The following is a 27,361-nucleotide window of genomic DNA, read 5'->3' as shown; positions in this document are numbered from 1 at the left end:
CGCCCGCCCCCTTCCGCCACGCACGCGTCGCGGCGGCGGCGCGCGCGGTCACGTGGGCGGGCTCGGCGCTCGGCCCGCCTGGCCGGCTCGGGGCTCGGCTGGCTCAGTCTGGCGCGAGCGGCCGAGGGGCCCGGAGCGGCGCGGCGGGAGCGCGGAGGGGGCGCTCGGGCCCGGGCGGCGGCGGCGCGGGGCGGGGGGAGCCCGGCCGGGCCGTGAGGGCGCGGCGGAGCCTGGCGGCGGCGGAGCGGCCTGGGGGCTCCCCCCGGCGTGCGCGGGCCGAGCGGGCCGGGCCGGCGGCCGTGGCGGGGCTATGATGCGCCCGCTGCGGGGCTCCGCACCCCCGTGTGTCCCCCAGGCAGGTCCGGCCCGCGGCTGAGAACCCCCCACCGGCGGTGAGTGCGGGCGGGCGGGCCCCGCCGGCGGCGGCGGGGCGTGGGGAGGGCCGGCGCGGCCCGGCGGGCTCGGGAAGCCTCGGCGCCCGCGCGGCGGAGGCCCGCCCCCCGCTCCGAGCGGGACGCGGCGGGGCGGCGCTGCGGGCTTCCTCCGCGCCGGGGCGCGGGGGGGTCCGGGCCGGCGGGGCGGGGAGGGCAGGGCCCGGGCCGGCGGCGGCTGTGCGCCCGCGGCGGGGCCTGGCCCTGGCCCTCGCCCCGGCGCCGGGCCGGGCGGGCGGCGCGTTCCTGGCCGTCTCCGCGGGTCGTGGCCGTCTCCGCGGGTCGTGGCGTTTCAGGGCGTGCGTCAGGCGCTGCCCCGGGGGTGTGCTCCGCCGAAGCGGCGTCCGGTTGGAAGCCTGACTTGTCTGGCGGAGATGTGCCGTTGACTCTGCTTTTGCAGTTAAGGGGGAGCAGGCCGGGGGGCGGGAGGAAAGTGGTCTTACTTCTCTCAGCCTCTTCCTGCCTCCGTGCTGCCTTCCGTTCCTCAGCACGGTTTTCCTATCTTGAGCTGGGATTTCTTTAGCCTATAGAAAGCTGGATAAAGAGCTCTCTGCTGCTTGTGCTGTAGGCAGTGAGGTAAAATGCAGTAGTTGCTGCTTGTGCTGTAGGTAGTGAGGTAAATGCACTGGAGAGCCTCGCTCTGAGGGTCCCCTTAGGATCAGCAGTTCAAATGTTGCCTTCCTAGGTGGCAGGCACCATATCGTGCTTAGAAAAGCACTCGTCATTCTGTTTCTTGGGCAGATGGAGGATCTTGTTCCATTGCAACCTGCTGCCACTAAGCAGTCCTAATGAGTTCTCCTCTCCCTTTTCAGGTATGGCCTCACAGCTGCAGGTGTTCTCCCCTCCGTCAGTATCCTCGAGTGCCTTCTGCAGTGCCAAGAAACTGAAAGTGGAGCCCTCTGTCTGGGATGTTTCAGGACAGAGCAGTAGTGACAAGTATTATACCCACAGCAAAAACCTCCCAGCAGCTCAAGGGCAAGCAAGCTCCTCTCATCAGGTAGCCAATTTCAGCATCCCTGCTTACGATCAGAACCTCCTTCTCCCTGCTCCTTCAGTTGAGCACATTGTGGTTACAGCAGCCGACAGCACAGGCAGCAGTGCAACAGCGTCCTTCCAGAACAGCCAAACCCTAACGCATAGGAGCAACGTTTCTTTACTGGAACCATACCAAAAATGTGGATTAAAAAGGAAAAGTGAAGAGGTCGACAGCAACGGTAGTGTGCAGATAATTGAGGAACATCCACCTCTCATGCTGCAAAACAGACCTGCGGTGGGTGCTGCGGCCACAACCACCACGGTAACCACTAAAAGCAGCAGTTCCAGTGGTGAAGGGGATTATCAGCTGGTCCAGCATGAGATCCTGTGCTCTATGACAAACAGCTACGAGGTCTTGGAATTCCTGGGCCGAGGGACGTTTGGGCAGGTGGCAAAATGCTGGAAACGTAGCACGAAGGAGATTGTAGCCATCAAAATCCTGAAGAACCATCCTTCTTATGCTAGGCAGGGCCAGATAGAGGTGAGCATTCTCTCTCGCTTGAGCAGTGAGAATGCTGACGAATATAACTTTGTTCGCTCCTATGAGTGCTTTCAACACAAGAATCATACATGCCTTGTATTTGAGATGCTAGAACAGAACTTATATGATTTCTTAAAGCAAAATAAGTTCAGTCCGTTGCCCCTGAAATACATCCGGCCAATTCTGCAGCAAGTGGCTACTGCTTTGATGAAGTTAAAGAGCTTGGGTCTGATACATGCTGATTTGAAACCAGAAAACATCATGCTGGTGGATCCTGCGCGCCAGCCCTACAGAGTGAAGGTCATAGACTTCGGTTCAGCCAGCCATGTGTCTAAAGCAGTGTGCTCCACTTATTTGCAGTCGCGCTATTACAGGTAAGTACGGACACAATGCTCACTTTCATACGCTGCGCGAGCAAAGAAAAGCCGATCCTGGTGGGGTGCGAGGGGTCTGCTTCTACAAACTCTTCTGCCATCATCTCTAATCGCGGTTGAGGGGGGAGGAGGAAATGATCAGCCTATCCACTGTTCTGCATGTTTCCTGGAGATTGCTTCTGAAATTTGTATGTAAATTAATACAACTTCTGCTTTGCAAGCGTGACATAATGTGCAGTCCAATACCTTCCTTTTACCCCACATTAGTGCAGTAAGTTGATTTCACCCTGTCGCTAGTTTGTGACGATGTGTGAAGTAGCAAACCGGGGAAGTGGTATGCTACTAATAAGTAGTGCATTCTGGATTATTTGCCATGATCTGAAGCTAGTCCATTAACCACGGTCATTTAGAAGGGAGAGAAGTCAAAGGGATGCCAATTTCTTTTTATCCTGTTTCTTCTGCTTCCATCTTTGTCTGAACCCACTTCATGAGCACATGACTTCCTGTATCAACCCTTGGTAAGTCAAGCTTTTGTGAGACCTGTAGCTCTGTTAAAACAGGGATGAGCTAGATCTCTCCTTCCCTTAGCAAAATGTAGGAATGGCTTCTACCCTACTCCTGTCGAAGAATTAAAAATAAACTGTGTGCAGAAATGTTAAAACTCAGAAACTTTCTAGGTAAAGCAAGCTGTGCTTTTTCTCTCAATTATTCTTCCACCTTGGTTCTGTTAATAGTGTGTATTTCAATATAAGTAGCAGTAGACTTCAATAAATGGATGCAGAAAGAACTTCTGGCATCAAAGGGACATGAAAAAGTCTGTGCTGTGTGTCAGGGTTGCTTTCAGTGGAATGTGAGCTCACTTGACGCAAAACTTAACTAGTATCTAGTCCTTCCAGCTGGGACAAGACAGAGGATTCGAGACACTCCACCCCACCCTGCGTCTCTGCCCTGTTTGATGTCTTTCCTGTCCTAGCTTCAGTTTAAAGCCCTGGCTTGTAGGCTTGTTCTGTTCATTCCTCATAATCCCTGTATCCTTGCCCCCTTGGTTGTTCCCCGCCCCCCCCCACCTCCCCACCCCCCAACACTGAGTACCAGCTTTTCGTGCTGTTTCTTTCATGCGATATAGACTTTTCTTAATCCGTTCCTCGTGATCTTCACTCAGCTTGTTGGCACCAATCTTTCCAATTCTAAACTATTGATTATTATTTTTTGTAATGCAGTTGTCTTGTATGCACCATAGCTCTGTTAAAATGCTTGCTGTCTAAAATGCATTATTAATTTTGTTGTTGTCGCATTGAAAGAGGTGACCGCTGATCAAGGATCTGCTCTATCTGACTTGCAACACATGTGAGCAAAGCAGTTTGGGGAGGCATATAGTGCTTTCCAGTTTCTGATATCGCAAAAAACAGATTTGGCTGAGACAGAAGCAGCAAGGGATGATCAGTATCTTAAAGGGGCTACCAGGGAGGAAGCTGTCTGCTTCATCTTTGTGTGCGGCACTGAACTCCAAGCCACTTCCGCCTCCCTGACGCAGGGTGACTGACACTGCCAGAAAGGCAAATAACCTGAGATTAGATGGTGTTTAAGACTGTCTGCTTGACTGAAGTTAAGAACACTGTGATGTGGAAATTAGTATTTAATGATATGTAATTAGTTTAATGGTGATGATTACTAAAATCCATAATCTAGGAACTTATGGACATGGTGTAGAAACCAGCTTATTGTTGGAGAACTGGATTACTTTAACCATATTCACATTAAATTAGTGTTCAGATGAGTTCCAAGTTGGAATTTTTTTCAATACCGTGTTTAGTAAAACAGTATAGACCAATTCTTCATTTGGTTCTCTGTCAGCTATTAAAAATAAACTTCTCGTTCTGTGTTCACTTTTTTGTTTTTAATACCTGTTACTGGCACTTATGTAACCTCTGTCTCCTGTAGAGACATCTAAACCAGCCAAACTCGGGTACTGTGAGGTGAATTTTCTGATACATATACCCTGAAGGAAAAAACCCTTCCTTTATTAATTATGCTCAGTGCTGCTGGAGGTCATCTTGTCCAACAGCCCTGCTCACTCCAGGTTCTGATTGTACTTCTGGCAGTTGGACAACTTGCATCGGTCTCAGTGACGCTGCTGGAGCGTACATCCAGGTGGGATGTAGTATTGGGTTTGTCAGGGCAAGCGTGTTAAGGCTGAGGCAGGTTCCCTCTCTCCACAGGTGTTACTGCTGCCTCTGCAGTGTAACCCCAGTCAAGAAGGGCAGTTTTACTGCCATGGCGTGGTTGACTTAAAGTGTGAGTAGAAGTGCCCATGAGGAATTCTTTGGCTCTGAAGCCAGGCGTGGACTAGGAGTAGACCAACTCTGTCAGTCATGCGTCTGTGTGGTGACTAGTTTCTGTGGCAGTCCTGAGATCTATAAGCAGTAATTCCTGACCTGAAAACCAGAGTATATGCTTGTTACATCAGGTGTGGAAAGGTATGGATGCTTTTGTTCTCCCTGGGGAGGATAAACAATAGAAGGAAGCAGACAGCTTGCAGAAGTGAAAAATCCCTGGGAAGACTGATCTCCCTGCTCTTCAGAGAGTGAGGTTTACTCATGTCCCATGTTACATGTAAGTACAGCCATCGTGTGAGTCTTACTCAGATCCCTGCCTCCTGATGTTTCCTGTGGGTCAGTGTAGAGGCGCCTAGCAAATTGCAGGTACGAAGCTGAAGGACTGCACAATTTGGGCCGTGAGAAGGTGACACTGAGCATTGAGGGAGCTTGCAGAGTGCAGTAGTATCTGCTTCTTACCTCTGCTTTGGGCTACATGACCTACTTCTGTCCCAGTCATGTTGGCCTGGGAAGCAGCAGCGCATGCTGCCAAATCTAACTTTCTGCTTGCTAATCCAGCTCTGAGTGGTCATCGTGCTATTCACTGCATTGCTCGTTGCAGTTGTACAAGCTTCATATTACTGTCATTCTTCACAAGGGGGAGGGCTGAAGACCCATGTGTAAACATGGTGTGTTTTGAAATGCTAAAAGTAAGTCTCAGATTTTTCCGCTACTGCTGTGAATCCTCTCTCTTCTGAGAGTGCCTGAGTATATTTGCCAACTTTGGAAGTCAGGGTTTGGCAAGCGTGTATACAAAGAACGAATGTTGTTGATTTCTATTTCAGAGAGCTTAAGATTGTAAAATCACTTTAATCTCTGACAGACCAGCTATGAAAGGGACTTCTGCCTGTTGTCCTGTTTCAACTCACATCTCGTAAGGCCGCTAATTATAGCGGTGTAAAGGGAGACGAGAAAGATTCTGATTTACCAGCTCTGTCCTGCAATCAAAATGAAATCAGGTGGCTTGTGAGAAGTTCATTTACTTAGTTTCAGGGAATAAAATGCATAGAGTTCAACTTACTGTCATTTTGGTATTGAGGTTTCGGAATACCGAAGTCTATTCCAGTGTGTAGTTAAAGACTAACAAACTATCACATCCAGCCGTTGTTGCCAGTAATCTCTCTTTCCATTGGAATCGGTGGGATTTTTTTAGTGCACTTGTGAAGGATTAGCACACTCTGCTTATTCCACCAGCCACTTATACTTTAGTTTGTTTGCCAGTCCAAACCAAGGAAACTTATGCATGCACGCAGTGCTCCTTATATGACAGGTTTGGGTCCTGTCTGAATTGGAAATTCCTGCGTAAGTAGAATAACCAAGAGGATCAATACGGTTTCTCGATGATGACTAGTAGACTAATGGCACGTGGGGTTCTGAAAGTCCCGTGTGAATGACTGCACCATGCTCACTCTGCTTGTGAAAACCGAAGTGCTACAGAAATGGATTCCTCTTGTTTGCACCTGTTAGCCTATAGCAAGATGGATCTATTCTAGCATGGTTCTTTAAAATATAAATGTTTAGCAGGACATTCAGCATTCAAATATCAGAAACTTATAATATTTGCATAATCATTTTATATTTTCACATATGTGAAACCATTCCAAAGTCGACTACTGCCAGGGATAGACAAACAAGAAGGTAGAAACAGATCAGAAACAGATCAAGTAGAGTGAGTGTCAGAATGTCTCAGCTTAAATAATCTATTATTCTCATTACTAAAGGTATGTCGTGGCTCTGGTTTTGCGGGGCTCAGACACAATAGAAGAGCCTCCTTGCTTTAAAGCTGAATGATAGAGAATAGGTATGACCTCACTGCAGCAAACAGCTGGTTCAGCTGTCTTTTTTGATAGATCTTGTGCTTTCTCAGGGGCAATGTGCCTGGGCAACTGGGATGAGGGCATTTGTTTTGGAGACTGGCTAATGGTAATTGTGTAGTCACCTAAAACAAAGCTATATCTGCGTCACCACAACACAAAGGGTGATTAATTGGAGAGTCACTTCTTGCCATGTGCAAAGAGTTGGGAGGTACATTCAGGTTGAACAGTTGAGGAAGGCGAGTGTCAGATCTGTTGACACCTGTACATTATGCAAGCCCTGTTTTTTAGAATTCTGTAGAAAATCAGAACTGGTTTCAGAGCCTTTTTTAACAACAGAAATATTCACACCATAACACAAGAAATGTCATGCAAGCCCTGGGGCATGCTACCCGAGTCACGACCAGAAAATAGATAGCCTGGAGTTTAAGACTTTTCTGTCTTCCTTTGCGCTTGTGTTAGTTATGCGTGAAGAAGATCAGGGTTTTTGTGTTTCCTGTACTTTCCAGAGTAAATTCCCACACCAACTCACATGGTTTTTGCAGCACTTGGGTTTTATGCTGTATGCAAATGTGTGACCAGAATTTAGCCTGGCAGAACGGCGTCAGTTTGTTTCAGAACTGTGTGTAGGTGAAGAGTTGTACTAAAACATCCTTTTGTGTTATGAGTCAGTTCCAGACAGAAATCTCCCTGAAATTCCAACCTCTTGCAGAAGCAAACCCTGCTTGGAGTTTGAGTTTTTTTCATCACCTTCTCGTAAAGGCTAGGCCAGACAGGTAAATTTTGCATTAGGTGTGGTTCAGTACACAGAAACCTGTAACACAACCTTGCAAAGCAGTCACGATCTCCAGCTGTGTGTCTCCATCCATTTTAAACTCGAAACTCTCCAAATAAACCCTGTATGAAAACCCACTGATAGAAACTGAGCAGCTCTCTGAAGAGCTCCTTTTTCTGGCCCTGCAGATGCTGTTCTTTTCCACATGAAAACAGGCAGCCTTCTGCAGATGGTTACCTGAGATCCTGAGTCCTTCTGCTGAGAAAAGTCTGAGCACCGTTTGCCATAACTTTTCTTCCCAATTCTGTTAGGGTAGGTTGTGCGCTGTCTCAGGGATGCTTCACACCATACATACTGTCAGGTGTAATTAAACTGATTACTGAAGGAGTAACTTCGTATCGCAGTTGCATAAAGGCCACCAAGGAGTTGGAGGGTGCCACGGCAATAAAACGAATCCAGCCGTGCCTCTAAGTGATAAAAAGGTTTGGATCTGTTAGGCTACTTGAGGAAACATCATCTGCTTTAAAGTGAACCACTTAGTTTCACACAGATTTACTTGTGCTTGGAGGAGAGAAAGAGGGGCGTTATCCAGAGCAATTTATAGGAAAGAACTGCATGCTTTCAGAGTCGAAGATTTTACTTTTTTTTTTTTTTTTTAACAGAGCTCCTGAAATCATACTGGGTTTACCGTTCTGTGAAGCTATTGACATGTGGTCACTGGGCTGTGTGATAGCTGAGCTGTTTCTAGGCTGGCCTCTGTATCCAGGAGCATCTGAGTATGATCAGGTGAGAGCGCGTGGCGGATGTGGGGATGTTCAAATGAAATCACAGTGATCTGTGTCCGGACCCTCTGAACCCAATGTATCCTACGTCAAATTTCATCTGGTATAAATTGCTGTTGTCTGTCATCTTAAGTTCATTTTCTCTGTAGTCATCCAATATATAGAGTCAATTTACAGTTAACCCCCTGGCTTCCAAACCCAAAAGCTGTTGAAATACCTTCCTGTCAAAACAGAAGTGAGGTGTGTGTCCTGACTTGAAACGCCCTCTGTAATTTTACCATGAGGGCAGTTTTTCCATGTGGAGACAGAGCAAGCCTATCATTCCTGTCCTGTTAATACCTACAGCAGCCCTCATTTGTAATGCAAAGTGTGGGCCCCACGCTGTCTCTGAAATACAAGGGCAAGAGTCTGAAAAGGCACCTTGAACTAATTAGTTCTTTCCGTGGATACTTAGCATTATTACCTGGGCTAGTCAGTTGCCTATAAAAGGACAAAAAGTCTATATGAGAGGGGTTTTGAGGGTAACTTTTCCACTGTGGTTTTTATGGTGGTGTCTTGTTACAATGCTTGGTATAGTTTTCCTTATGTGATAACATACATGAAAACTTACTAAGTTTGAAAATTTACTTGTATTATCTTCCCAGCACTGTAAATTTCCAAAGGAAGCACAGTGGTACCTTAATGAGCAGAATGAGTTAGAAAATAACTGAGCTACAGCATGGTGGTTTCCTTGCACGCTGAGTTTTGTGCAATTCTGAGAACCTTATCTAGTCATGTAAGTGGGTGGGGAGGAGGTGCTTTTTCCATTGCTTAATAGACAGGATTTTGCAGTCCTTTGTGGGGCAGCATGAGGTGTGATTTTGATATCTGAATTGTCCTTGAAAAATAGGGATGACTTGCTTTCATGTTTTCTGAGATTCTGCAGCAGCAAGTCAAAGCTCAGGCAGAACTTGTGAGAGGACTTCTCCAGGAATGAGTTCATGGGTTGGGATGGGATTTACAATTGTTTTTTAAACAGCCTTTGGCTGTAAAGCAAGAGTTATGTCTCATGAAAATGGCAGAACTCTGAGCTGAACTATTGTGTAGATACAAAAAATACTCACCTGCAGACACTTGAGAGCCACACTGGCATAAATGAAAAGTGAGTCAATAAAGTTGTATGGATCACAAGCTATAACAGTGAGTTAAGTGCCCTGCAGTGTTCAGCTGTTGTTGGCACAGTGGAATAGCAGTTTTGCAAATAACAAGTGAGACATGCTAAAGGACCTATAACTGGTAATTCGAACAAAGCCTAGTTACCTTAACACTGTGTTTCCAGTCCACATTTTATAAATCAGACTTGTCAGGGTTTTTCTCTTAAACTTTTAAATAGACTCCTTTGAAGGGAGAGTCATGACAAACGCGATGTCACATTTCTCACTGTACATCTTGAGAGCAAATAGCATTAGCAATTGGGCAACGTTTGGAATATTCTAAAAAGCTTATTATTGTGGTTTTTCATAACTTGCTATTTTCTTTCCTTTTGAGCATACCTTTTTATTTGTTAGTTCTTTACCAGTGTCTTACTGATACCGTCACAACTATTCAGGTGCATTTTCCAAAATTCTGAGCTATTTTTTTTGTTACATGTAAAGTATATTAAATGTTTTTGAGGATGTAAGAATCTGATTGTACTAGAGGTTTGGTCTTGCTTTCTTGATCAGTGAGGGCTTTGCCATGACATTATTCTCAAATTGTGTGCCTAGAGTATATGTAACCAGTTACAGCAATGTTTCTTGCGTACTTATGCCTTTAATTATATATACATACATGGTAACTTCTGTGGTATTTTTCTCTCAAAATGTGTACTTCTTGCATTGCTGATATTAAAGACTATTGGTGTTACTTCATCCACGTCTCAAAAGCTTACAGTCTGCTCACATATACTTGGGCAAAAAATATTTCCATAAAATAAGAAAGTTGTATTTAAAACCTAAAATTTCTGCAGATAATATGATTGAAAAAGTTAAGTGTCCTTATAAGTACTTAGATAGTCCCTTTAATTTTGCAGTTTCAGTTATCTGGGCATTCTTTATTTACAGGTTATTTTGTATTTGCTATGAACAAACCTGGCTGATAATTATGCTATTAGCTATGAGTTCTTTATACTGGGAGTCCTCATTCTTTTAATTTTCTTTCCTAGATTCGTTATATTTCACAAACTCAAGGCCTTCCAGCGGAGTATCTTCTCAGTGCAGGAACGAAAACAAGCAGGTTTTTTAACAGAGATCCAAATTTGGGATACCCACTGTGGAGGCTAAAGGTTTGTCTGTCTTTTTAGTTCCCAATTCTGTTTTGTTTGTTGAGGACTTGAAATAAATTCACTCTTAGTTTTAGTGTGCTGTGAAAACATTCTGAGTGAAGACTGGATTTGAAATGCCATTCAAATATAGCTGATTTGTGTATTTCATTTCAGAAACTGTGCATACGTCCTGGTACTCATCTAACAATAGCAGCTGTGCATGATAGTACCAGCAAAGAGTGGGTGTTAAAGTAATTGAGATAATGGTTACTTATTATGGCCTGCTCAGTCTTGGTGAAGTATGTCATCTTGTTGTCATCTCCTGACAACACAAAGAGTAAAATAGGGAGTATTTCATGATGGTGTTTGTTAGTTTAACAGAAATCTATTTGTGTATTGGCAGAGGACAGGAAAGCATCAGATGTACACTTCATTTGCCTTTAAAGCTGAGCAGCAAAAGGAAGGGGATTTTGCCTTTCTTCTTTGCAAAAGAGGGATTTAAAATATTTATAGCTGCTTCTCTTCCTAAATCAGAAATCTTCAGTTCTTCTGGCATTAGCGCACTACCTAATGAAGCCTTGAAATGAAGTCATCCTGTTGTTAATTCAGCTTTGCAATGGATGATCTTTCCAGTTGAGGAAATGAGAACCCATGGCTGGCCTACTGGCATGTGATTTGTCTTAAAGCAGGCAAAAGATCACCTGGCTCAGCTCTTCTCTTGCTGCTTTTTCTTTATCGATATGCGATATCTCAGTTTATATTAACAAATGGTTTCTTTTATAGGCTCCAGAAGAACATGAGTTGGAGACAGGAATAAAATCAAAAGAAGCTCGGAAATATATATTCAACTGTTTGGATGATATGGCGCAGGTGCGTGGAGATCTTGTAACACACAGATAACTATCACATTAATTACATACATTATTGGCATCTCTAAAAATGAGGCTCCTGTGCCGGAGCAGCCCTCTTCCACATGCTGTTGAGAACCCTGACTTAGGTTTGCCATGGTGCCAATTTGCATCAGAAATCACTGTATTAAAGATTACTAAAATGTTAATTATGAAGCTGTTAGAAATTTCTTGTTTTTTCTTAGGCCTTGATCTGGTAGATGCAACAAATGTGCTTAGCCTGTTTATCGCTAGAAGTAGTCAAGCAGCAGGAAAGCTAAGCACCTCCAGATGTGTTTATAGGATTAGGCCTCTTATTGAACTTTGGAAATGTTGACAGGAACTACAGATCATTCTATTTTTTCATTCTATTTTTAGAGGTAAAATGAAGGAATATCTCAATGTTTTTAATATTATGAGGCCTTAAATATTTTGGTCTCAATTTTCTATTGCTTTTGTAGCTGTTACCATCACTTTACATCTGTGCAGAGAATGTAGAATCTTGCCATTCTGATTTGCTAGCCCCTTATAGCCCCACACAAAAAATGAGGGCATATTGCCAGGCAGTGGAGAATGAAGCCTGGTTGATACCTATTGAACTGGCCAACTTCATGTTGAGATGAGAATTCCATGTGTAAGTTTGACTTCCTTTTGTAGAATGAGCAAGGGAAAGGTTGTGTGTTAGCACTGTAGTACCTAGAATTAAGCTGGCTAAGAGACAGAAATGCTTAATAAATATTTCTGCGTGATGTGAAATTCCTGAATTGTTAGGTAGCAATTAATTTGATGTTTGTATGAACTACTCTCATTTTATTTTGCAGGTGAATATGTCTACAGACTTAGAAGGGACTGACATGTTGGCAGAGAAGGCTGACCGAAGGGAATATATTGATTTGTTGAAGAAAATGTTGACAATTGATGCAGATAAGAGAATTACTCCACTGAAGACTTTGAACCATCCATTTGTGACAATGACACATCTACTGGATTTCCCACACAGTAATCAGTAGGCTTCCTTAGATTTCTTGTTTTGTTTCAGGAGGACTTATTGGAAACACAGAATAGCACTTTTCTGCTTTCTGTTAATGCTGTTTTCTGCAGTTTCTGGCCGATCTGAAAATAACAATGGCATGTATAAGGAATGGAATGTTCATAAGCTTCCTTTTCATGTTTTAGGACATTCTTTGTTGGTTTAAAAAAAAAAAGAACCTAAACCTAAAGCACGTGCATAAAGTTGGGAATCTGTCATGTCTCTATTGTACTGTTTTTACATATCTGACGTTTTCCTTCTGTCATTCTGTTTCAGTGTGAAATCTTGCTTTCAGAACATGGAGATCTGCAAGCGAAGAGTTAATATGTATGATACAGTGAATCAGATTAAGAGCCCATTCACGACTCATGTTGCTCCTAATACAAGCACAAATCTGACAATGAGCTTTAACAACCAGCTCAATACAGTACACAATCAGGTATAGCATCTTTTAGTTGTTTTATACTAAGCAAAGAAATGGAGTAGTCTAACTTTGTGCCTTCAGGCCAAATCCTGTTCTGCAAAATACTATATTTAAATTGCTCTCCAGAATTTGTAGTCTTGTCTTGAAATTTAATTTTCCAAAACTCAGGCCAAGGCAGTCTGTTTACTTCACGTAATCATATTTGCCTGTCAGTTCAGCAACGTAAGTACGGTCGGTGCAATTAATGTTTTTTCTCCTGTGTTGTCTTATGCCCTTTACCCAAAACCTTTTCCTGGTGCTTCCTTCATAGTATAATACTGATGGTTCCTGTTGTTTGTTTTATAACAACTATGAGTGATAAATCTGATTTTTTTTTTTTCCCAACCCCCCCAGGCCAGTGTATTGGCTTCCAATTCTACTGCTGCTGCTACTCTTTCCCTGGCAAACTCGGACGTCTCACTGCTAAACTATCAGTCTGCTCTGTATCCATCATCTGCAGCACCAGTTGCAGGAGTGGCACAGCAGAGTGTTTCCTTGCAACCTGGAACCACCCAGATCTGCACGCAGACTGACCCATTCCAGCAAACGTTCATTGTTTGTCCCCCTGCTTTTCAGAGTAAGCGGAAAAACCTTTTGTATGGTACCATGGTTTCAGTTAGGTACAAATGAGAAGTTGTAATTTGCACTAAATTGAGAAAATACAGAAGACCACTCTGTGCATGTCACACAGTACTCTTGCATCAGATGTAAGTGCAGAATCAGGTCAGACGTGTGTAGACAACTTGGTTCTCTTCCAGGTCATGCTTGAACAGGTGACAGTATCTTGCCTGCCTAGGTTGCAGTCTTCATCTGGTTGCTCAACCAGTTTTTACCCCCAAACTGAACACAACAGCATTCCACAGAAAGCAGTGAACAGAGGAGCCAGACCTATCTGAAAATAAGAAAGCGTTGTGCTGTGTTCTGTATGTCAGGAGTGAATATCTGGTCTTTGAGTCTCAGCTCACAAGCACTGATGCAGCTGTGTAGTTTGCTAGCAACAAATTGTCACAGATTGCAAATAAGTGAGCTTGGCACAAGCATAGCTCTATTAATCCTGAAAGTTCTCTATTTATGCTTATATCTGGATTGTGTTAGTATGGAGGGTTATATATGAAATGGGAACTGATAGTGTAAGGTTTGAACTTTGAACTTCGTCTCAAGCAACATAGAATTAGATGTCTGTGTTATCTGTGTTTCTGAAAATAAGGCTGGACTTCCACAGAGCCAAGCTTTTGAGGACTGGTTGTCCATCGTTGCCCTTCGGCATACCAGGACTGCAGAAGTATTTACTTCAGCTGTTCTATTAGTATGCTTTTGTCAAAGAGAACAGCTTTTCTTTCTCTTCATCTCACCCTGTCTTCTGCCCTTACCTGGTAGGAATTTGATTTTGGAAAGAAACTAAAAAAAAGAAGGAATAAAAGCAGCTTAGCAGTGATGTATTTTTGTCCTCCACAGCCGGACTTCAGGCAACTACAAAGCATTCTGGGTTCCCAGTAAGGATGGAGAATGCTGTCCCAATTGTACCACAAGCACCTGCAGCACAGCCACTGCAGATCCAGTCTGGAGTTCTCACACAGGTAAACAAAAAAAACCAAACAAACAAACAAACAAAAAAACAAAAAAAAAAACCAAAACAAAAAAAACCACCCAAACAAACAAAAAAACCAAAAACAAAAACAAAAAAAACCCCTCCTAGAGTTAACTGCAATTCCTACCACTGCCCAGGAGAACCTGACTGCCCCTCTGGTGCTGGGGTGAATGCAGAGGGTTCTGAGAACACTCTGAAAGGTTAAATGCAGATCACGTCTAAGACAGTGTTTTCTTGTTTTGTTTTGTTTTTCTGGAATATTTTAAGTCTAAACTATTTTGTGTCATATGCCTCCCTGGTTTTAGGAGTTTGATTTAATAATGGGAATAAATATGTAGTTTTCAGCTGCTAAAAACAGGCTGTATTTTTTCACGGGTGTACACTGCCTTATAGGTAGTGGTGTACGTTTTTGCCTACACTTTAAAAACGTGGCAGCAAATTTTAGAAGAAATAATTTCTGTGAGAAGCGAGATCCCAGTAAACAGAAGTGGCAACACAGATTACTCATGTTAAAATTTCATCTTGAAATCAACAAAATTATTTCTGAATCCTTCTCAGTTAGTTACGTTGTTAGTGTGAATTGATGTGTAGCGATGACATACCTAGTTCTGTTGTTTGCAGTTTAAACAATATGCGATATGAATATAGCAAAATTCACAAGTAATTCTAAAAAATTATATTTTAAACATTAGTGATGTGTCATAAGTTGAAACAATTTTTATTTCCAAAAAGTAATGCTTTAATATATAGCGAGTGCCCAGTGATTCACAGGTTTTATTCACTGAAAAATTGTAATTGCCTTTATAATTAAGTGCACTTTTATTTATTTGCATAGTTTTATTTTCTGCTGACACTAACACATACTTTATTAGTTTTACTCTCCAGGCAGTATATGATACTTACTGACCTACTTGTAGAGGAGTAATTTTTAGATTGTTCAGTCCAAATAATTTTGGTGGGATTCTGTGATCTCTGGTTTGTTTAGCAGAATTATACGGGTAACGGTATCCAAAAAGCAGAATACACTTGAAGGAGGCCCACCTGAATCCAAACCCTGCTTTCCTGAGAGTGAAAATTGTACACTAAGAATCTAGTTTTAATTAGACATTTGATGGACTAATATGTGTCTTGGTAGTTTCATCACAGATAACTTTGCTTTTTCATGACACAAAAGACCTACTGTGCCTTCTATGAAATCCCTTAGTTTATCTTTTTCCAAGAGTACTGTATGTTAATTTGGAGGTACGATAGTAAATGCTGTGTCCTGCTAGGGGTGCAGTTTGTGTTATGGCTTAGTGCGGTGTATGTAGTGTAACTTGCTCTCTGGGACCCAGTAAAGTATCAGTCGCTGAACACTATCTCATTTTTACTTTTTAACTGTGTCATCGGAGAGATCCTGTTCCCTAGTTCCCTGTTCCTTGTGTTCCCCTCAGGGAACTGCTTAGAGGAACATGCCCAGAGGGTCTGGGTGTTGGTTTCACTGCATCCATTACAATTCTGGAGTCTGCTCAAGCACCATAGAATGCCAGTGAGGTGAAACCTTTTCTGGCCCTATTGCTGAACCCACTTATCCTGCCTCAGTACGTGTGTTTCACTCACTGCCTGATCTACATTTCAGGGAAGCTGTACACCACTAATGGTAGCAACTCTTCATCCTCAAGTAGCCACCATCACGCCGCAGTATGCGGTCCCCTTTACTCTGAACTGCGCAGCCGGCCGGCCAGCGCTAGTAGAACAGACGGCTGCAGTACTGGTAATTGCCTCCCTTGATTGTGTTCACTAACTGAGTTTTTGTTTTAACTTAGACTTGCAGAGGGCATGGAAGCATGTGCCATCTTGTGGCTGTGTTCTTGCTACATCTTAATGTCTTGTTGTTTTCCTCCCCAACATTGCTAAAGCACTGTCTGACTCTGACGTTTAGTGTGGCTCTGTAAAGAATCCAGATCCATTGACCATTACTTTTTACTAGCCTAGTATTATAAAGCTCTTCTAAGCTATACTATAGAAGAGTTATAATTGTTCTTGTTCTTCGCTTGCTATCCTATCTTTGCCTTTTGATTGTTGAATACAAAGGAATCGGTCTTTAGCTTGACTCTGCTACAGGTACCTGGATGGCCAGAATTTGAACTACTTGGCAAGATAGCTATATATTTTGTTTTCCACACGCGTAAAGCTGCTTTGCATGTAGAAATGTTTCAGGTCATTAAGCACAGGCTAAAATCTCTAATGATAGCAAATTATTTAATGTATTGCTTTAGCAGTCGATTCCTCTTAACCTCTGTCGAACATTGACAATAATTTTCTGGCCTTTTGTTATTTATAGCCAATCGCAGGTAGCTTGCTTCATCCAGATAAAGATACCGTTCTTCACAGATACTTTCAATTCATATTTATTTCTTGGTTGAAATTAAAGGTGAGCTCTAGTATCCAAAATGGCAATAGCTAGATTTTAGGCTATTGGAACAATTTTTAAAAAGGATGGGGGAAGGGAATAAACACGCCTTTAAGAAGCATATGTTTTCAAAATTGTCCTCTTCTGTATTCATTTGGCACCTGCATCAGAACAACTTTGCAAGTGCCACAAAAGTCATTGTAAAACTCCAGAATCAGATCAGTGAAGCTTATGAAAACATTGCAGTGCACTTAAGTGCTGGTATTCTCACATGTCTTTCAAAGCACATTCCATTATGTGAACCATGTTGTTTCTTGTGGCTTTAAAGTGGTAGTTTGAGTGTCATTTTCTTCCAAGAGGGAGACCTCTGCTGAAGTGGAATTTGCTCAAGTCATACCTGTACTGAAATTAAAACCCGCTCTATTTGAGTTCTTCTGAACCAAGTTAACTGTTCCCTATTTCTGAGGACGGGAAGGCAGGAGAGTGGGGTTCTCCTGGGTCACAGCTCTGAGCTAAACAGACCCAGGGATGTCGCTCCTTTCCTCCTCTTGAATTTTGATTGTTGAAAGGCTGCAATCTAGGCTCTGAAAACAGCAAGGGGTGGTTGTAGCAGAGCTTGGGACACAAGTGAGTTGTTAGTGATGTTTTCAAAAGTGTATTTGGGCTTTTGATTCAACAGGCAAATTCTATTCTCCTATGTGTGTGCAGTGGACTTGACATTCAACTCCCCTGTACAGCAGTGGAGATCGGAGCCAGCTGTCTCCAGACTATGAGCCTGGATTCTGAGTTTCTCTGGAGGACTTACTATTTCTGTTTGGATTCTGGGAGCCTTTGGCGTGAATTTGCTCACCTTTAGTGCTTCCGACACTTCTCCCTTGCTGCTTCCCCTGAGTTTGCATTAGCCATTCGCTAAGCTTTGCATATTTTTGTCCTTCCTCTGTCAAAACAGTTCGTCGCTTGGAAGGCCCGATTTCTGCCTCTCATTGGGAATTTATATCTTGCTGTATTAAACTCTCTGCTTTGTCTTGTGCAGGTGTTGGCTTTTGGAAAGACGCATGGTGTGACTTTTAACATATTTCTCTTTTTTTTTTTTTTAATATTATTATTATTCCGCTTATGTTGGCAGAGGTTTTAGCAGTTCTCTGCTTTGAAGGCTTCTTGTTTGGAACCGGTATTTGTAATAAGTGGATCTGTTACTTGCAGAAATATTGTATTTAAAACAGCAGGTTTTTATGGTTTTGCAGTTTAAACTGCAATAAAGAGAGCCATATATTTTCAAAATCATAGAAATATTGTACTGCCAAATTTATTTTGGTTTTTGTTTGTTTTTTTCCCCGAAAAAAATGCATTTTGTCAATTTGGACAGGAACATTAATAATATTAATGAATTGAAAATATCTTCACATATGTCCCTTGTAACTAAATGGTTCTCTCAGTGTGGCTTTTCATAAATACTTTTATGAAAAAAGTATTTATGGTGGGGTGAATTTCCACAGCAATAACACTGTCTCAGCTCTCTCAGTGTGAGCCCTGTAAGGCTGAAAAACAGAAAGGACCAAATTGGCTTCATATTTTGGAATCCTTCAGCAGAGCAGTGTGCATAAACTTAAATGTAGAAACAGTCCTGAACGCTCATGCTGCATCTGGCAGTACAATATCTGGCTGCATTCTGCAGTACAATATTAACACTCTTTTCCCCAGGTGACACCTGTGATACAAAAGGTTAGCAAAGTGTCAGGGGAAGCTTGTTTCTCTGGTTTTCTTGTTCTTTTAATGTACTGAGACCTTTTGAGAAAGTACAATGATGTGCCGTTATCTCTGCAAGCTAACAATCTACGCCAGTGCATTTATTGCTTGGACAAATATCTCTCTCCACCGGTAGGAACTGAAATCTAGTGAACCTGTGTATCTGTTTGTTGTTTTGCAGCAGGCCTGGCCTGGGGGAACCCAGCAGATACTGCTTCCTTCCACCTGGCAGCAGCTCCCAGGGGTTGCTTTGCACAACTCTGTTCAGCCAGCGGCTGTGATTCCGGAGACGATCGGCGGCAGCCAGCAATTAGCTGACTGGAGGTAGGGATTGCACAGGGTCCAACTCCATGCCGAACGGAAATACGTGCTGTCGCAGTACTGCCTGCAGTGCACAGAATTTCTCCCTTCCCTTCAAAATCACACAGAGGCTCGATGCAGCTTGTGGTGCCTGCAGTGTAGTCATGGGATTTGGGTCTTTTCCTTTTTTTTTTTTTCCTGCCCCAGGAATGCACATTCCCATGGAAATCAGTATAGCACTCTCATGCAACAGCCATCACTACTGACCAACCACGTGACATTAGCTACAGCGCAGCCTCTGAATGTTGGAGTTGCTCATGTTGTTCGGCAGCAGCAAAGCAGCAATGTTCCAGCAAAGAAGAACAAGCAGCCAGCACCAAGCACAGCCAAGTAAGGCTTCCTTTCCCAGCCATAGAAAGACTGTGGGTGTGTTTGTGGAGGTTGCCTTTATGGTGTGAAAAACTGGTCTTCTGATCACAGAGGCATTGTCTGCATAACTTTTTAACGTGCTACGGTTGCTTTTAAAGATGTCTTGGAAAAAGTTTCTGTACCATAGTCACTGATATAAGTTATATTAATTTCAGTGAGAGTGCAAGGAACATGGTTGACCAAGTGTTTTACTGTACTGGTCAAAGGGGGGGGGGATTTTACACATTCAGGGTGTGTTGGTGCCATAGCAATACAAGTGACAGAATTGACATCTGTCTAACAAGGGGTAGCAGATTTCTGGCAGTGTTCAGATTAATCGGTCCTGTTCAGAGCATCACTGAGTGCATTGGTGCCTTCTGGGATGTGTTCTATGGCGCGCTCCTGTATGACTTCTGCACTGATGTTCTCTTTGTGTATTTCAAGACATTTCTTGTTGTATGTGTGCTCCAGCCTGCTGGAGCCTGGCTGTTCTTCATGCTGGTGCTGGTTTGTCCCAGCCTGCTGACACATAGCTGAATACTAATTTGGTTTTCCTTCAGGCCCAGCTCAACTCTAGAGACTGTGCCCTCCCAAGTTTACTCGCTCATTGGGAGCAGTCCTCTGCGCTCCACCTCCTCCTCTTCCAACGTGCTCGTCCCAGTGCAGGAGCAGCACCAGCCCATTGTGATCCCAGACACTCCAAGCCCACCCGTCAGTGTCATCACCATTCGCAGCGACACTGATGAGGAAGAGGACAGCAAATACAAACCTGCCAGGTAGGAAGTTCATTTAGGCAGCCAGTACTGATTTGTCCTGAGCTCAGCCCAAACATCAAGGAGAGTAGAGAACACTACGTGCAAAGCCCTGGCTAGGCTAAGAAGCACTGCATAAGACAGAAAATTCTGCATCATGTTTGCTCTGCTGTTTGTGTCTCTAGTTAATCAGAATTCATCTGACAAGGAGGGAGGGTATGAGATCCCAGAGGGAGATCTCCTGTATCTTGTGGTAAAAACTAGAATGTTTCCTGTTTGTTGGTTTTTTTGTTTTCCCTCTGCAGTTTGGGTATGAAGCAGAGATCCAATGTCATCAGCTACGTTACTGTTAATGACTCCCCTGATTCCGACTCCTCCCTGAACAGCCCCTACGCCACAGACCCACTTTCCTCTCTCAGGAGTGCAGGTGGTGCCCTGGAGCTGCCAAGTAGAGGAGCAGCTGACAGCTCCAGCTCTCGGACTATCATCGTGCCACCACTGAAAACACAGCTCAATGACTGCATTGTAGCTACCCAAGCTTCAGGTAGGCATGCTGTCTTAGGTTACTGTGCTCAGGAGTTTTTGCCAAGGCTCAGATGCTGTCTTATCCCTGACAGCTTTGTCCTCACAGTTTTGGACTATCTGCATTGGGTCTTCAGCAGCTTTAGGTTTCACAGCTGCTGTTCTGAGAGTGCAAGCCTTGGTCTGTTTTCAGTTTCATTGGTAGATTTACCTTTCATATATGTTTGGCTGCATTTAGAAAGATCTGTAAAAATTCCCAGTGATTTCTAGTGTGATCAGATTTTAAATCGTAATTGCAGAAAAGGCTCGGATATGGAAATAGTCCCCGTGCATTCTTTGGTTACCTAAGCTGGTTATCACAGTGCATGGCATGTGAAAGGGAAGAATGGACTAAAGTTTTGAAATCTTTCAGGCATCCTGAGCAGCACCAGTAAGACCAAGCCAGTGGCCTCTGTGAGTGGGCAGTCGTCAGGATGCTGTATAACACCTACTGGGTACCGCTCACATCGCGTGGTAACAAATGGTGTGCAGCCTCTCAATCTCAGCCAGGTAAGCACTGAGGGACTTTTGCTGACCCTTGAATGTGATGCTTTAGAATTGCTTTGGAAACACTACCTGCTGTATGGCAGGGAGAATGACTTGCTTGCAAGAAGATCAATAGCTGCTACCTTATTAAGTCTTTGAAGCTGATTCTGTCCTGTGGCTATGCAGGGTAGGGTAAACCCTGCAGGGAGTATAGGTGAAGCTTCTCAAGGCAAAGAATTTGTTACTGTACCAGAGGGCAGGAGAAGGAAGCATGGTTACGTCCATATTCTTTCTTTGTGCTCTTGAGTCACACCTGCCTTGCAGTGAGTCATTCCTGCCACTCGAGTGGGAGAGCCACACCAGGATCCAGCTGTTGAATTAGAGTAGCCTTGAAGGCACTCAGAAGTGTGAGGAGATTTTTTTGTGCTTTACCTTCCTTCTCTAGGTCCCACAAAGGCCCAACCAGGAGATTAAGGCTGGACCTTGTCTCTCAAACTAACAATTAGCACCTGACTTCCCTTGAAACTTTTAGAGATTGGTTTCACTTCAATTTGTGTCACTACTCTTGATGTTTGAGTCAAGCTGCAGTAGCCTTTCAGAAGAGAGGAAGTGTTACACCTCCAGTTTGTTTCTGGCATGGGGACAAGACGGACTTTGTTGTGCTAAAACAGGGCAGCCCTGCTGCCACTCTCACTGAGGTACAGAAGAAGAGATGTGTGAGGAGTTCAAGGGCTGGGCCAGTCTTAGGACCTGCCTGCACTTGTACAGCTGTGTATTGTGGTACCCCAGGTGTGGCAGTTTGATCCCGTTGTAGAGGAAAAGTGTAACCTTTGTCTCAGTGGAACTGCAGTAACCCTTCTCAAATTTATGTGAGGGTTTCACAGAGCTGGGAGGGGAGGATCTGCAGAAGTGTCAGCCCTGCAGCTAGAGCGGAGGTGTTGATGGGGAGGCTCTTGCTGTGACCCTTCCTTGCTTGCCTCCTGTCCACTGCACTTTTCCCTGAGGGTAGCCACTAACCTTATTTACTTCTTCTCCTTGCAGAACCAGCAAACAACAGTGCTGGCCTCACAGGAGAGAAGTGGAAATGCTGTCCCACGTAGGCAGCAAGCTTATGTGGCACCCCTCACGTCAACTATTTCTCAGGCTCCCTACACGTTTCAGCACAGCAGCCCAGTGCATCCCCACCTGGCAGCAGCAACGGCGAATGCACACCTGCCCAGCCAGCCACATATGTACACTTACGCTCCAACCACTGCTGCAACACTGGGCTCCACCACCTCCATCGCCCACCTCTTCTCCCCTCAGGGCTCTTCGCGGCACACCTACGCTGCCCACCCTAGCACACTTGTCCACCAGGTCCCTGTGAGTGTTGGTCCAAGTCTGCTGACTTCTGCAAATGTTCCACCTGCCCAGTACCAACACCAGTTTGCTCCCCAGTCCTATATTGGTGCTTCCAGAGGATCTGCTATTTACACTGGATACCCGCTGAGCCCTACAAAGATCAACCAGTACTCATACTTGTAGTTCCTAGTAAAGCACTGTCCTGCAATAGGCCTGAGAGATTGGAGAAGGATTTCAGGTGAACCTTTACCTGGTAATGACTGCCTGGTTTTTGTTTCTCCCTGAGCTGGTTGTATGTTGTTCAAAAATGTCTCTAGTGAGTTCAGTCACTAACTGAGCAGCATGCTTTGTTACCAGTACGAGGGTCACTAATTAAGTTTTTAAAATTCTACTTACTTTTTATAGATGCTTTTAAAAAGTTCATGGTCACATTTATTTAAAATTGTTCTGTTGTGCTAATCAAAAGGGGAAAGAAAATCAGTGTCTTGGAAGACAGATCCTGATGACTTTTTTAACTTGTATAACTTAAACAAAAAGACTAGCAGATTATATTTTAGCAGCTTGCACAGATCCATGTTGCCACTAAAAATGTAATGCACGTTTATCTCATTATGTTGCTGGGGCAGTTTTAAAATCAAGTTTAATATTTTACCATTTGTTCTCTAATTCACTTTGTCTCTAACAAATTGCTGGTTCTGCAAAAGCCATTACATCTCCGTATATGTTACTGTCAAAGTTTTTTGTTTACTTCTCTGCTTTGTTTAAGGACTGGTAGAGGCAGCTGCCTTGTACTAGCAACATTATATATTCAGGAGTCCATGTAAACCCTGAAATCTGTTTTCTTTTCTTGAAATTCTTGAAATTTCTTGAAATTCTGTGTCTCCATAACACAGCTGAATTTTTATTGCATTCATTGCAGAATTCTTCTAAGTTTTTCAAACTGTATTCAAGATCTCACTGTGTAACAGAACTCAGCAGCTTTGTCAGGATGCTGTAGTCTTCGGTTGAGAATGAATAGTGCAGCATTGCTCTAAAATTTGGTTTCTGCAACTTATTAGATGCTGGCCCTATAACGGAGCTGGATTCCTTCACAGAAGCACAGGGCTTTTCTTTGTTCTGTTTTTCTTAATATTTTTCCTCACATGATTCATTTAGGAGGGAGTCAAATTTGAAATACAATGAAACATCACTGTATTGATGTGTACAGCTTTTTATACTCCTGTGAGCGTATCCTCCTGGATATGTCAACAGCTACTTTAAAGCGCTCTTAATAAGACTTGTATACAGTACATGCATGTAGGAATCGCAAAAAAAAGAGAAAGAAAAAAAGGAAAAAAAAATCCAGATTTTAAAGTTTATTACTGAATTTAAAACTATTTTAGAAGTTTTGTATTGGTGGTGTTTTAATATTTTACATAAAATGAAATATGTACATATTGATTAGAAAAATATAACAAGCAAAACTTCCTGCTAACCCCAAATGTTGTCTTTGTAATCAAAATGTGTAGTGATTATACTTGAACTCTGTACTTAGTGTTTGTCTTCTTAAACGTTCCTGGGGATGGAATTGATGTATCCTTTGTATTTAAACCAAAATGAATTGATTCATGTTGGAATGTATGTGATATAATGCAATGGTTAGAGCTCATCACTGTAGCACTGAGAGAGGAGTAGAGCTTCGTGAGAGGAAAGGATACCTTCTGATTTGTTTTGCACAGGTATGTGTGATGAAGAGTTGTTTGGTGTGTCCCCTTATTGTAGTGCCTTAAATGATGATGTAGTGTGACTAGAGTTTACAGTGAGCTTGCCTTATGAGGGACCAGCAAGCCCCCGTCGAATTGAAGCAATTCACTAAGCTTATCACAGCAAGAACAGCAGTATGTTGCATAGGTGCATTGTTCTCAGTTTTAATGCTATCATAAAAAGCTACATTTTTGTTCGGAGTGAAGCGATGTTTCCTTAAAGCTTTTCCTTCAAATGGCACATGTACTGTTAGATGTCTGTCAGTGCATTTCGAATAAGGTAGTGCTGGGAATGCATTGGAATGTTTAGTCTAATATTGCAGAAGTGATTAAATATGTGCAATCACTTTTTATTAGATTAGTATGGCGTTACCTTCCCCCACGTTAATAGCAGACATTTCTTGTAAAATATTGCTAGCTTGGTGATAGAATATTTATACCAAAGAGAGCCTGCTGTAAAGCACATAATACCATTAAAAAGTTTTATAATGCTACTGCTAATGTGGAGTTGTTGGGAAGGTTTGTCAGCTGTAGCCCTAGTTAGTGTTCAGAGGAAATACTCATTTTGGATAGTCAGTGCAGTTTTTAAACTACACTTTGTTTTCCTGGGTCCCTTGTACTAGGAATTATTTCTCATCTTCAGTACGTAGATTAAGTATCTTGTCCAAATGGATGATAAACTGGCTTGAGCGGTCGTATTACTGCAGCAATAAGAGGTTTTGGTAACCTTGAATCCCAGTTTATGTGCCGTCCCAGTGGAAAAGAGGCCAGTTCTCTGACCGGTATGTGACAAGAAGTGCAAAAGTCATTTCTGAAATTCCACGTTATTGATAGAAGAAGGTCTGGACTGACCTGAAATTGGTGAACTGTTCAAGGTTTGGCATCTCTTTCGACAGAGGGGTCAAAGACCTTGGAACTGGATGGTAGCATTAGCGATGTTGCTGTTCAGTGTGGTTTTAGTCAGAGCACTTCTGTAAGTGTGCGGATAACCAGCCGATCTTGCTATTCCACATCATTGGTGTAAACGATGCTGTTTGTTGCTGTAGGCACTTTCTTACTTTTTTCCATATTGCATTGCTTGTGTTCAGTACTTGCCTTGAGATACCTCTTGGGTACAGAGTTGTGCCTTTCCATCAAAAGGCAAAACAAGCTCCAATTCCTGTTTCAGGAAAATGTTATTCCCTGTTTCACAAATAGTAAAGTGTTTTCCCTGAAGTCCTAACAGGAAAAAAAGACCTCTAGCAAGATCTGCTAATAATTTTGAGAAGAGCTTGCCCACTTCCCCCCCCAAAAAAGCAGATTAAAATGATCTTTAGAGTCCTTATCATGTAATTAAACCCAATCAAATGTATTCACAAAGCACGGTGTCATCTCTTCCACTGTCCAAGCTTCCAAAAGTATTGGAACTAGGAGGACAAGATGGAAATGACATAGGTAAAATGAAACGTTTACAACAGTGAGCTGGCTTACAACAGCTGTTTACAACAGTGAGCTGGCTTACAACAGCTGTTTACAACAGTGAGCTGGCTTACAACAAACAAGCTTCCATTTACAACAAGTTGTCGATTACCGTGGAATTGCTCTGTGATACGCAGCATAAACCAAGCAAACAAAAAAGCCCATCCGAGCCTGGCCAGATTGGCATCTTGGCGCTGGCCTCACAAGCGTGGCGGATCCCAGTCCAGCCCCAGTATGTGTTGCCCAATTTAAGTGTATCGTAGTCTGCTCTAAGGAGATACATCCCTTCTTCCCATGCACGCCCAGCCTTCAAATTAGGTTAAAGAATTGACTCTCCTCATTGTCAGAGCCGCTACACAAACTTTGGAAAGAAATGTGCTATCTCTGGATAGAAATTGGAGTCCTCTTTAATTTTTTTAAAACTAGTTTGGGATTCACCTTTTGAATATTTGATAACCGTGGTCCCACCTAGACTCGTCTGTGTGATTCTTGAACTGCTAAATCGGTTGTTCCTATTACCTGACCTGTATTCGCAGCTGTGATAGCCACTGCAGAGGCAACTTCTGAGGCTTTCCTGCTTAGCACCTAGTTGATGGGATGCAGTAATTACCTCTGACTCAGCAATTTCTTTTAGTATATGAAACTAAATTGCTTCTAAATGACAGGATTGGCACAGCCCTGCTTTCTTTTTATTTAAACTTCTGAATGGTGCCGCATGTCCACATGGTTGTTTGTTGCTAAACTTTATATAATGTGTGATTTCAGATTCAGCTTGAAATATATCTATCTCACTACATGTAGCAGTACATTATATGTAATGTTAGTATTTCTGCTTGAATCCTTGATATTGCAATGGAATTCCTACTTTATTAAATGTATTTGATATGCTAGTTACTGTGTAAAATTTAACTTTCTTTTATGGTTGTGCTCTTCCTTTTTACAAGACGCTAGATACAGGTAGTTTCTGACAATTACTGATCTATGTTTGTATTGCTGATGTACTTAGGGGGTATGTAAAAATCATTTTAACAAAAGAAATAGATATTTAAAAATTTAATACTAACTATATGGGAAAAGGGTCCATTGTGAAAACATAGTTTATCTTTGGATTCAATGTTTGTCTTTGGTTTTACAAAGTAGCTTGTATTTTAAGTATTTTCTACATAATATGGTAAAAATGTAGAACAATTGCAATGCATCAATAAAAAGGGTTAATTTTCTGTACTCTATTCATTTGGTCACTTGATCTATTAAAGGGGATGGAAAAGGGGTTTTGGCATATTCGGGATGAAATATGAGCACTAACTTAATCGTTTGCTGCTGACAGCGTGGTGCAACTGTACATTCAGGGGCAGTGTGCGATGCGAGATCCTCGGCAAGCTCGTTTCGGAGCAAAGGCAGCGCGTGTCGCACCGTGCGGGGCAGCGGAGCCAGGCCCCGGCTCGAGCAGCCGAGGCAGGACCGGCCGCCGGCGAGCTGTGCCGGCTGGGCAGCTGCTGTGCCACGGCTCGGGGGTCCCCGGGCTCTGCGGCTGCCAGCGGTGCTCATGGGGGGAAACCGGGATCAGGAGTCTCTCAAGTGAAAAAAGCTTTCCCATCACCTTGGTTCACGTTCATAAATGTGTTTGACTTTGCACATCTGGCTTAGGTGCTCTGAGGGCCGCTGAAGGTGGCTGTACTGCTGTACCGCCGCCCATTCTGCTCTGGACCCCGCTTGGGTTAGATGCTGCTCAGAGGTGCCGAAAATAATCTCTCTCTTCTGATCTTCCTAGACACTTGGATGCCCAGGAAGACCTCAGCGGGAGGCGAGGACAGAGTCCCTCGCCCTCCCGAAACACCGGTGCCACGCCGGCCGAGCCT

General features: G+C 43.4%; 1 protein-coding gene across 3 annotated transcripts; it reads left to right on the top strand.

Moving 5' to 3' along the window:
* Nucleotides 1-115: 115 nt before the first annotated feature.
* HIPK1 (homeodomain interacting protein kinase 1) lies at nucleotides 116-26,731 on the top strand. 3 transcript variants are annotated; one of them, XM_072886273.1, is made up of 16 exons: nucleotides 116-392; nucleotides 1,244-2,321; nucleotides 7,948-8,071; nucleotides 10,250-10,369; nucleotides 11,132-11,218; nucleotides 12,057-12,241; nucleotides 12,542-12,704; nucleotides 13,083-13,305; nucleotides 14,184-14,305; nucleotides 15,935-16,069; nucleotides 18,639-18,778; nucleotides 18,962-19,144; nucleotides 19,723-19,938; nucleotides 20,220-20,458; nucleotides 20,849-20,985; nucleotides 22,003-26,731. In XM_072886273.1, the coding sequence occupies exons 2-16, from the start codon at nucleotides 1,246-1,248 to the stop codon at nucleotides 22,483-22,485; spliced, it is 3,633 nt and encodes a 1,210-aa protein (XP_072742374.1). In that variant the 5' UTR covers nucleotides 116-392; nucleotides 1,244-1,245; the 3' UTR covers nucleotides 22,486-26,731. The 3 variants fall into 3 exon arrangements, with proteins under 3 accessions (XP_072742374.1, XP_072742372.1, XP_072742373.1); XM_072886271.1 differs by having other exon boundaries at nucleotides 18,636-18,778; XM_072886272.1 differs by lacking the exon at nucleotides 116-392 and adding an exon at nucleotides 814-830 and having other exon boundaries at nucleotides 18,636-18,778.
* Nucleotides 26,732-27,361: the final 630 nt, after the last annotated feature.

This window comes from Ciconia boyciana, chromosome 23 (assembly GCF_034638445.1).
Source record: "Ciconia boyciana chromosome 23, ASM3463844v1, whole genome shotgun sequence".
Lineage (NCBI taxonomy): Eukaryota > Metazoa > Chordata > Aves > Ciconiiformes > Ciconiidae > Ciconia > Ciconia boyciana.
The sequence above is the reverse complement of the archived record's forward strand: the minus strand, read 5'-3'. Positions and strand labels throughout refer to the sequence as shown.